This window comes from Leptonychotes weddellii, chromosome 14 (genome assembly GCF_054177405.1).
Source record: "Leptonychotes weddellii isolate Sample4059 chromosome 14, ASM5417740v2, whole genome shotgun sequence".
NCBI classification, from domain to species: Eukaryota; Metazoa; Chordata; class Mammalia; order Carnivora; family Phocidae; genus Leptonychotes; species Leptonychotes weddellii.
Genome location: NC_138382.1, coordinates 33496777 through 33508698, shown reverse-complemented (window position 1 = coordinate 33508698; position 11922 = coordinate 33496777). Strand labels below are relative to the sequence as shown.

Here is an 11922-nt window from a genome sequence, read left to right as displayed (position 1 = left end):
CCTGGTGATGGGTATTAAGGAGGGCACATTCTGCATGGAGTTCTGGGTGTTATGCACAAACAAACAATGGATCATGGAACACTACATCAAAAACTAATGATGTGGGGCGCCTGGGTGGCTCAGATGGTTAAGCGTCTGCCTTCGGCTCAGGTCAAGATCCCAGCATCCTGGGATCGAGTCCCGCATCGGGCTCCCTGCTCCTTGGGAGCCTGCTTCTCCCTCTGCCTCTCTCTCTCTGTCTCTCATGAATAAATAAATAAAATCTTTAAAAAAAAAAAAAAAACTAATGATGTAATGTATGGTGATCAACATAACAATAAAAAAATTAAAAAAAGATTCTCTCTCCCTCTCCTCCTGCCCCTCCCCTCAAAAATAAATAAGGAAATCTTAAAAAAAAATAATAATAATCAATCTTCTTTCAGCCAATTGCTAAAAACTACTTTCTCAAGTTTATGAAAGTTTCACTTATTCTACTCACTCTACAAATATCTACTGACTTCCTATTATTTGCCAAAGTTCCAGGAACTGGGGCTACAACAGTGTGTACGACAGACATAGCTCATGGAACTTTTAAGTCTAGCTAGGAAGACAGAAAATTAAACAAGTATATCATAAGCGTAATGAATATTTCAAAAGGGAAGTATAGGGTGCTACATGAGCATAAAAGGGGCCTAAATGGGAGTCCACAGTCCTTCAGTCCTTGAAGGATGAGTAGAATTCAGCAAGACCCAGAAGTATAGGGAGGCATGAGAGTTCTAGGCAAAGACCTGGAGTGAGCGCACATTCCAGGAACTGAAAACTGTAGTGTGGTTGAAGCATTGCAGACACAGAGCTGAAAAGATCTGCAAGATCCATTCTATAGAGGCCCCTGTGAGCCACCAAGTAACTCAAGACTTGTGTAAGAGCCAGTGAAAGGTCTTAAGACAGACACAACCAGATGTGCATTTTAGAAATATCCAACCCATCAATCAATGTAGTTAAAGAGCACCAAGGGAAACAAAACAGCACAATAGGCTTAAGGTCAATACAAAGATGAAGGGGTCTCGACTCTCAATGAGCCTTCAAAAACTTTAGAAATATTACAATTTGAGTTCTGGACATTATAAGTGAATATATTTCCTAAGGGAGGAGAGAGGTTGTAGTAATGTGGAAAGGAATCTTATGGCCTCAAATAATGGCGTTTTAGATGGGAGAGGGGCCTCCTGAGCCATCTGAAAGAGAAAGTGGTTGAAAATAAATCCGGAAAGGCAGATTTGGACTGTAGGTGGAGCGCTTCATATGTCTACGTAAGGAATCTGAAATCTGTCATAGAGGAGAGGAAGAGCCATGGGGAATTTCTCAGCAAATGAGCATGCTCAGGTGGTAGCACAGAAGAATAAATCAGAAGAGGAAAAAACCGGACCTAGGAGAGATGGGAGGTGTTCATGGTGCTCCAAGTATCACCAATGTAAACATTAGCAGTGGGGATAAGGAAAACAGATTTGGCAGCTATTATAAAAGAAACCAAGGTGGAAGTGAAACGCCTAAATTTTCAAAGGGAACAACAGAAAGGGTAGGATCAAGGATTTAAAAAGATGAGGTGGTGTGAAGTAAGCGGGCTACAAACTGGAACTTATAAATGTCACCATTACACATTTTCTCTATACTACTACCAGAGCACAGTGTTTCTCAAAGTGTGACTGGCAGACCAACACTGATCTGAGAGCTATGTGTTATTCAATCAGTACAGACCATGAGAGTAAACACGTAGAAACATTCACAGCAATATGAAGTAGTAATTTGAATATGAATATTAATTTTACCATTGAATTTAATAATAAAATGTAATTGGAAGTAATAAAGTTGCATGACCCAAACTTAATATACAGAAATTGATTGCATTTCTAGACACTAATAATAAAGTAGCATAAAGAAAATATTTTTTAAAAAGCAATTCCATTTGGGGCGCCTGGGTGGCTCAGTTGGTTAGGCGACTGCCTTCAGCTCAGGTCATGATCCCAGGATCCTGGGATCGAGCCCCGCGTCGCGCTCCTCGCTCTGCGGGAGGCCTGCTTCTCCCTCTCCCACTCCCCCTGCTTGTGTTCCCTATCTCGCTGTGTCTCTCTCTGTCAAATAAATAAATAAAATCTTTAAAAAAAAAAAAAAAAAAAAGCAATTCCATTTACAATTGCACCAGAAGAATAAAATACTAAGGAATAAACTCAACCAAGGAGGTGAAAGACCCGTACTCTGAAAACTATAAACACTGTTAAAGAAACTGAAGACAACACAAACAAATGGACAGATACTGCATGCTCATGGATTGGAAGAATATTGGTAAAATATCCATACTACCCAAAACTACTTACAGATTCAAGGAAATCCCTATCAAAATACTAACAGCATTTTTCACAGAACTAGAACAAATAATATAAAAATTTGTATGAAACCACAAAAGACCCAGAACAGTCACAGCAATCTTTTTTTTTTTTTTTTTTTAGATTTTATTTATTTATTTGCTAGAGAGAGCATAGGCGAGAGAGTGAGCGAGAGTGCAAGCAGGGGGAGCTGCAGGCAGAGGGAGAAGTAGGCTCCCTGCTGAGGAAGAAGCCCGATGCGGGACTCGATCCCAGGACCCTGGGATCATGACTTGAGCTGAAGGCAGCCGCTTAACTGACTGAGCCACCCAGGCGCCCCCAGTCACAGCAATCTTGAGAAAGAACAAAGCTGGAGGTATCACAATCCCAGATTTCAAGATATACTACAAAGCTGTAGTAATCAAAGAATATCATACTGGCACAAAACCAGACACACAGACCAATGGAACAGAATAGAAAGCCCAAAAATAAACCCACACTTACGCAGTCAATTACTCTATGAAGGAGGCAAGAATATACAATGGGGAAAAGCCAGTCTCTTCAACAAATGGTGTTGGGAAAATTGGACAGCTACATGCAAAGTAATGAAACTGAACCACTATTTAACACCACACACAAAAAATAGACTCAATAATGGATTAAACACCTAAATGTGAAACCTGAAACATAAAACGCCTAGAAGGAAACATAGGCAACAATCTCTTAGACATCAGTCTTAGAGATATTTTTCAAAACGTCTCCTCAGGCAAGGGACGGGACGCCTGGGTGGCTCAGTCGGTTAAGCATCTGCCTTCAGCTCAGGTCATGATCCTAGGATGGAGTCCCACATCGGGCTCCTTGCTCAGCAGGGAGCCTGCTTCTCCCTCTGCCTGCCGCTCTCCCTGCTTGTGCTCTCTCTCTGACAAATAAATAAAATAAAATCTTTTTTAAAAAACCACACACAAAATAAACTATTGGGACTATACCAGAGGGCCTGAATAGACATTTCTCCAAAGAAGACATACAGATGGCCAACAGACATATGAAAAGATGCTCAACATCACTAATCATCAGGGAAATGCCAATCAAAACCACCAAGAAATATCTCAAATTAGTCAGAATGGCTAGAATCAAAAAGACAAATAGCAAGTGTTGGCGAAGATGTAGAGAAAAAGGAATCCTTGAGCACTCTTGGTAGAAATTAAATTGGTGCAGCCACTGTGGAAAACAGTATGAAGGTTCTTGAAAAATATAAAAATATAAATACCATATGATCCAGTAATTCCACAACTAGGTACTCGCCCAAAGAAAACAAAAACACTAATTCCAAAAGATAAATGCATTCCTATGTTTACTAGGGCATTATTTACAACAGCCAAGAGATGGAAACAACTCAGGTGTCCATGGATAGACGAATGGATAAAGATGTGGTGTGTGTAATGGAATATTACTCAGCCATAAAAAAGAATGAGATCTTGGCCATCTGCAGGAACATGAATGGACCTAGAGGGTATTATGCTAAGTGAAATAATTCAGACAGAGGAAGACAAATACTATATAATTTCACTGATATGTGGAATTTAAAAAAGAAAACAAACAAGCATACAAAAGCAGAAAACAGCCCCATAAATACAGAGAACAAACTGACGGCCAGGAAAGGTGGGGAGAGAGGCAAAATGGGTAGAGTGACAGGTAGAGGTTTCCAGTTGTGGAATAAGTAAGTCATGGGGATAATGGGACAGCATAAAGAATACAGTCAGTGTTAATGTAACTGGTATTATCAATAGCCTTGTGTGGTGACAGATGGTAGCTACACTTGCGGTAAGCACTAACATATAGAGCTGTCAGATCACCATGCCATACACCTGAAACTAATGAAGCATTTTATGTCAACTACACTTCAATAAAAACAAATTCAAGGGGCACCTGGGTGGTTCAGTCAGTTGAGCAGCCAACTCCTGATTTCAGCTCAGGTCATAATCTCAGGGTCATGAGATTGAGCTCCAGCTCTCCATTCCCCCAGCTCTCCGTCCTGAGCATAGAGACTGCTTAGGATTCTCTCTCTCCCTCTCCCTTTGCACCCCACCCTCCCCTGCACGAATGCTCTCCAAAAAAAAAAAAAAATCAAGACAATGATATACTTCAAAAAATGAAAAAATAAAAAGCATAATGACCTGGAAGTCTGGAAGTTCGGGGGGGGGGGGGGAAGTTATCTTTAATAAAGTCTTTTTAATCTTAAAAAAATAACAGTAATAATAACCTCTGTTCTAAAATAAAGGACTTTTGGGACACCTGGGTGGCTCAGTCGTTAACCATCTGCCTTCGGCTCAGGTCATGATCCTGGTATCAAGTCCCACTTCAGGCTCCTTGCTCAGTGAGGAGCCTGCTTCTCCTTCTCCCTCTGCTGCTCCCCCCTCTCCCTCTGCTGCTCCCCCTGCTTGTGCTCTCTCTCTCTCTCTCTGACAAATAAATAAATAAAAATCTTTAAAATAAAGGACTTTTATTATTGTGTTTGTCTTTTAATCCTATTTTCCTAGTAATTCATTGGTATCCTATTTCACAAAAATATGACTGTCAAAAATTAAAAGTTGAAAAGAAAACAGTTTGAAAGACACTATCAGTATTCAGCTTGCACTGGAATCTAAGTAGATTAATTGACCTTTGTAAACACATGTATTTAAAAATAAATACAAAAATAAGTAAAAATAAACAAAAATAAAAACACAAATCTGAATACAGACTGGACATTAGGGGTTATGTGTTTTTTTTTTAAGATTTTATTTATTTATTTGTCAGAGAGAGAGGAGAGAAAGAACACAGCAGGCCGAGGGAGAAGCAGACTCCCAGCTGAGCAGGGAGCCGGATGTGGGACTTGATCCCAGGACCCTGGGATCATGACCTGAGCCGAAGGCAGACGCTTAATGACTGAGACACCCAGACGCCCCTGAGGTTATGTATTTACTGCTAATTTTCCTAGGTGCAATCATACCACTCTGATTATGTAGGAGACTGATACCTAGGGGAACTATATGCAGATGTATTCAGGTCTAAGTTACGATGTCTGAAACTCACTGAACGGTTCAGCAACAGAAAAAGACTTGCAGCAGGTATCTCAAACACACAGAGCTAAAGCAAATTAAGCCGAATGTTAATGGTTGGATTTAGGAGGTGGGGTGATAACAATAAGTATTTTTCCAATATAATGTTGGAAAAACATTCAAATTAAGTACCACATAATAAAAGTAAAGTCTTCCATACCCCAAAGTCACTAGGTCGGTATTCTCTGGGACGACATCTGGATCCTCACCCTCCTCAAGGCACTTCAGTTTATCAAGGCTAAAACATAAATACAAAGGAAAAGCAATCAACCCATCTTGACCACAGCGAGTCAGGGCTGTGTCCTAAATACATCATTAAGCAATTAAGTCAGATAAAATCCAGCAGGCGGGATTCACAGGAGGCCGGAATTCAAGACAATGATACCAGTGCTGATTTCCTACAGAGAAAAGGACACATGGCCGATTGATGTATGATGGCCCATACTGTTAAACGGAGAAAGAAATAGTTAAGTTTCTTTAAAAAATATTTTCACCCCATAAAAGGCACTTTGGGGGAAATTTTCGGTAACAGCATACTTGGAGGTCCTCCGAAAACAACCACAATTAATCAAAGGTTTTAACACTCCTCTGGTTAAATCTCCTTCCAGCCTCATCATTACTTAAGGCTCCTCCATTGTCAAAGTGTCTTGTCAATGGCAGCTACACATGACTGCTTTTCAACATTAACAAGCACTTAAAAAATTAACCAAGAGAAAAATTAATCTTTTATGCAGCTCTCTCGTCCCTTCACTCCAACTCGCCGAAATTATGCATTCCGATCACGGGACTTTTCCCGGGGTTCCAGGAAAGCTCCAGCAGGTTGAAAGCTTTGGAAGGGCGGTCCTCCTACCCCTGGGAGTAAACCACAGGCCCTCCCAAGGATGAATCCCAGGGGAGCGCAGGAGCAAGGTTGCACCCAGGTTAGCTCGAAGCAGCAAGAACCCCCCGGCCCCGCACTCACCCGCACACCGTCCGCAGCTCGGCCGCTGCCTCCGGGCTGCAGCCCAGATCCCGGGCCACCGCAGCATCCTCCTGGCCCCAGTCGGCGACCCCTTGGCTCCCAGGCAACGCGGCTGCCTGTGGCTCCTTCAGCGACAAGTCCCCTTCCCGGCGCAACCGGCCACGCCACAGCTCCCCGAAAGCGCCCACATGGAAAGCGCGCGTGTTTAGCTCGGGAAGCTCGTACTCTGGAAAGTTGCAGCTCCCACTGCTGGAGACCGGGTCCTGCCTGCAGTCCATCCCGCGGCACGTTGGGCCGCCCCGGCTGCCTTCAGCCATGTTCGCCCCACTCCTTTCCCTGCAAAAGCCGGGCGATCAAGACCTCGCGGAGCGTGATGGGACTTGTAGTTGCACTGGGCTCGCTCCGAAGAGCAGTGGGGCTGCGTGGGAGAGCTTCAGACACTGCATTTCCCAGCAGGCCCCGGGCCGGGCACGCCCCCGGGCGCGGCACCGCGAGCTTCCGCGCGCAGGGCTGAGCGCATTGTTCTCCGCTCGCGGCAAGACGGCGAGTGGTTGGTTGGCTCTCAGTCCCGGGTAACCTAACCTGTGTTGTTGCGTTCCGGTTCCCCCGCGGTTACGTGGCATCGCTCTCTGCTCGGTAGGGCGGCTTCTGGACGCCTTTCGAGCCCGTTCATTGCCGTTGCTCGGCCCGGGATGCGGGACTTTTCCTTGGCACCGGGGTTCGTGCTCTGCGCTGCTGCCTGTGTCCCAGAGCTTGAGAGACATGGGCAGGGAGGGCTGAGACCACCGATACGAAAAAATCTCCCCAACAGCCCCCATGTTCTTGTGTATATACATATGCATTGCTGTACACATTCACAGTAGTGTTTTTTGAGCGTCAACTATGTATCAGATACTGTACATTATTAATCCTAATGTATATTTTTAAAAATCATAACCTTCCCAGGCAGGGATTATCATGCCCATGGTACCTATTGAGGAAGGAGTTAACTGTAAGGAAATAGAAGCAGGATTGGAACTCTCTGTCTAGCTTCAGATGAAGCTTTCCCCATGGCTCAGAGACCCCAAAGGAGGGAGCAGGACATACAGAAGGAACACTGGTTGGCTATTTATTGGTATATTATTCACACATCATATACTTAACCCGTATAGAGTGCTCATTCAATGGCTTTTAGTATATTTACAGAGTTGTGCAACATCACCATAATCGATTTGAGAATATTTTAACCACTCCAAAAAGAAACTCTATTTGAGCTATCGCCTGAATCCACTCAACTCCTCCAGCCCTACCCAACCACTAATCTTTGTCTCTACAGATTTACAGATTCTGGGCATTTAGTATAAATGGCATGTTTATGTGGTCTTTTGTGATTAGCTTCTTTCACTTAGCATAATGTCTTCAGGGTTTATCCATATTTTGCCTGTATCTACGTCATTTCTTTTTATGGCTGAATAATACTGCATTGTGTAGTATACCACATTTTGTTTACCCATTCATCAAAAAGTTGTTTCCAGGGCGCCTGGGTGGCTCAGTTTGTTAAGTGTCTGCCTTCGGCTCAGGTCATGATCCCGGAGTCCTGGGATCGAGTCCCACATCAGGATCCCAGCTCAGCGGGGAGCCTGCTTCTCCCTCAGACCCTCTCCCCTCTCATGCTGTTTCTCTCTCTCTCGCTTTCTCTCAAATAAATAAATAAATAAAATCTTGAAAAAAAAAGTTGTTTCTAATTTTTGGCTATTATAAATAATACTACTATGAATGTTCATGTACAAGTTTTTTGTGCAGACATATTTTCATCTCTTTCATATATATACATATATATATGTTAACTATGTTAAGCCATGTGAAGAATTGCCTGTTTTCCACAGTGGCTGCCCCATTTTACACTCCCACCAAAAATCGTATGAGGATTCATTCAGATTTCTCCACATCTTTGTTATTATCTGATTATAGCCATCTTAGTGGGTGTGAAGTAATATCTTGTGGTTTTGATTTGCATATCATACCTAATGATATTGAGCATCTTGGCTTATTGACCATTTGTATATCTTTGGAGAAATGTCTATCCAAGTCCTTTGCCAATTTTTTTTTTAGATTTTATTTATTTGATAGAGAGAGAGAGAGCATACAAGTAGGGGGAGTAGCAGAGGGAGAGGGAGAAGCAGGCTCTCTGCTGAGCCGGGAGCCTGATGCGGGGCTTGATCCCAGGAGCTGAAGGCAGACTCTCCACCGACTGAGCCACCCAGGCACCCCACCTTTGCCAATTTTTAATTAGGTTATGTGTCTTTTTATAAGAGTTCTGGTATTTATCAATATATTGTTGTAGGAAACATCTGCTATTTTTGTCTGCCACGATTCCTGTTTCTTAGAACCGACCCCTACTCCTTTTGGTCCTCCTGGGGCTGCCAATCATAGAATCCTTCCCACAGTGATTGGTTCAAGGATGAGTAAGTGGATTCAATTAGAACCAAGCAGAATCCTCCTCTGGGCATTTATCTATAAACTAAGAAACTCTTCTATTCTGAGGACCTAAGGATGTGCCCCAGATAGCCTGTATCAGCCAAAGGAAGAGTTAAGGAAGGCCAAGAGTTTAAAGAAGCGAAGTCAGAAGGTGGAGAAGGAGAGAAGTCATGTGAATTAGAATATTGTGGCTAAGGCCATCTATCCGCCCCCCCCCCACTTGCCATTATGTAAGCCAGTGATTGTTTTTATTTTAAGCTAGTTTGATTTGGATTTTTTTTTTTTTTTTAGTTTGAGAGAGAGTGAGCATGAGCATGGAGGGGGGGGGGGGGCAAGGGGGTACGGGGCGCATGGGGCGGCAGGTGCGGGGGAAGCAGACTCCCCTCTGAGCGGACAGCCAACTCGATCCCAGCACCCTGAGAGCATAGCCTGGCTTAACCAACTGAGCCACCCAGGTGCCCCATGAGTTGGAGTCTTGCAACCTAATGACTTGGTCCAAACCTCTCAACAGGGGGAGCTCTCTCTCCAGAGAATGAGGTCACACTTCAGGTGAAAGAATTCTAACCTACATTTGGGGATTTAGCAACATTGGCTTCAGGAGTGGAGACCACAAATGGTTCCTGAGCAGCAGTGGGTAGGGGCAGGACCAGAATACGCATGTCAGAGAAAGGTGGTTCTTGACACTGTAAGGTGTGGTACTGGGAACAGCAGCTTGAGGGGTGTGGATTCCAAAGATTAGTGGGGAAAGGGTTAGTGGTGAGCACCAGCAGCAATCACAACATGGCACTCAGTTGAGTCTTATTATCAGCAAGCAGCCTCTCCTTGGAATAAGGCTGAAGGGGTCCATAGTAGCCACTGCAGAACAAAAAGTATTTTGAGCTGAAGGCAATTGAGAATAGGCATTTTTCCCCCTGAACTCCGCTGTCTGCGTAAATGCAGAGCCTCCCCAAAGAACTCAATTGTCATAGAAATTGTGTCTCTAAAAAAATACTCCTTTGCAACCCATTACCTCCAGTGATCATAAATCTCTCTTGATGAATTACCAAAGCTGCTTGTGATCTTATTCTAAGCCAATTGATTTTACAGTTGTTTACATTTACATTTGAGCCACAGTTGGCAGGGAAGAATACCTCAATTCTAAATTTAAATGACAATCACAAAGTGCTTGACCTTTCTTTCCTTCAGGCTCTGTGGGGCAGGGATTCCCACCAGTTTCAAAGAAAGGCCACAGCCAAGCGTGTGGCATTTCTAGTGAGAAGAGGTAGAGGCAGAAGCTTAGTCCTCACCCATAACCCTTTAGACATTGCGAGGTTTTAGGAAAATAACTAGCCAGCTCTTTTCCACAAAAGGGTTGGGGACTCCTCATTGAAAATACAAAGAAGAGGGGCGCCTGGGTGGCTCAGTAGGTTAAGCATCTGCTTTCGGCTCAGGTCATGATTCCGGAGTTCCGGGATGGGGATCAAGCCCCACATTGGACTCCCAGCTCAGCGGGGAGTCTGCTTTTCCCCCTGCCCTTCACCCCACTTGTGCTCTCTGGCTCTCGTTCTTGCTCTCTCTCAAATAAATAAATGAAATCTTAAAAAAAGAAAGAAAGATAATACAAAGAAGAGAAAATCTTTTGCTTGGTACTTACTGTTCCTGGATTCTCTGCTTCCACTGATTGTGTGTTCAGGTGGAAAATGGCTTTCCTAAAGCCAGGGGACCACGTGGGGGTTTCTCTCTGCCAAAGAAAGTAGTAGTGGAAGGACAGAAAGGGAATGATGTGACTGGGAAAGACAGCTGGAGGGCTCTTAGTCATAAAGGCAGTTGGTAGAATAATAACCATTTAGTGAGGAATAAGATCACCATTCAGAGGCCTGACATTAATTACAAGGAATGTTAACAACTGAGGCGGAAAACATGAATCTAGCATCCCCTTTCATTGAAGCAACAATGCTTTTCAAGGTTGAATAACTGTTAATATGTATTTGCATAATGACTTTCTTTTTATTCTCTAAATTGCCCCCAACTAATTGCTTTAGAATACCTGTACTATTTCTTGTGAGTGAACAAAGAGAGTAAGAAAGTCCACTGGTAAAAAAAATATAGTCAGAAAATGTTCTGTGATGTGAGGAACAGATTTGGGAGAAGCGGCCATTTTTTTTAAATTTTTTTTTTTAAAGATTCCATTTATTCACCTGACACACGCAAAGTCTAAGCAGGGGGACTGGGAGAGGGAGAAGCAGGCTCCCCACTGAGCAAGGAGCAGAACACGGGGCTCGATCCCAGGACCCCGGGATCACGACCCGAGCCGAAGGCAGATGCCCCAGAAGTGGCCATTTTTGTTGGAGGGAACTTGGGCATTTTCTGATTCCCATGACATGAGACTGGCATCATCCTAAGATTCTGCAACCAGATATTCTTCTATCTGCTTAAGTTACCTTAGCTGCTCTATAAGACACATTCACTCATGTAAGGGGAGTAGATCCTGGAAATGGTATAAAATGACTGAAGGCTAGATGTGTGGGATCAGATCATGAAATACTCTCTGACACAAGATTCTGCCTTCATCTTGGATGAAAAAATCTTTTCCCTCTCTTCCCCCCTCCATACACCACAATAAAGGCTCCTGCCCATATTTCCCCTCTGCTCACTCTGGCTCCCAGTCTGCGCTGGTGCTTTCTTGTGTGGCCCATATGGGGTGGCTTGCCCCACCTCTTAGGAACTGTATGCAACATTGTCTTCCACTTCCACTTGTCTCCTGCTCTGTTAGCCTTCACCATACATGAATAACAATAAAACCTACATTTTAAAAGTACTGACTTGTTCTGTTGCTCAAACAGTTCTCGCTTTGGCCATGGGAAGCTCTTTGGGGTTGTGTCTCCTGGGTCCCTTTCCAACAGGTTCCTTGTCTTCTTGTTTTCTGAGCACTTCCTTACCTTCTGGCACTACAAGATACTCCCGACTCATGGATTCCCTGCCCAGTGTCTAGAATGAGCCATTTCTCCAAGGAGCCCTGGTTTTGTTTTGTTTTTTTAAACCGGAGAATGGTATTGTGATTGGGTTTTGTAAATAAAGTTTTATTGGAACA

At 43.6% G+C, this 11922-nt stretch overlaps 1 protein-coding gene across 2 annotated transcripts in view; it reads right to left on the bottom strand.

The window, feature by feature from the left end:
* SNAPC3 (small nuclear RNA activating complex polypeptide 3) overlaps positions 1–6759 on the bottom strand; it is a 53516-nt gene extending 46757 nt beyond the window's left edge. For both annotated transcript variants that reach the window (XR_004077404.2, XM_006738841.3), the window contains exons 1-2: positions 6396–6759; positions 5595–5672 (exon numbers count right to left, since the gene is read on the bottom strand). Coding sequence is in view for 1 of the 2 variants with exons in the window: in XM_006738841.3 (XP_006738904.2) it covers positions 5595–5672; positions 6396–6712 (395 nt within the window). In the remaining variant the exon portion in view is untranslated. The remainder of the gene's footprint in view (positions 1–5594; positions 5673–6395) is intronic.
* Positions 6760–11922: the final 5163 nt, after the last annotated feature.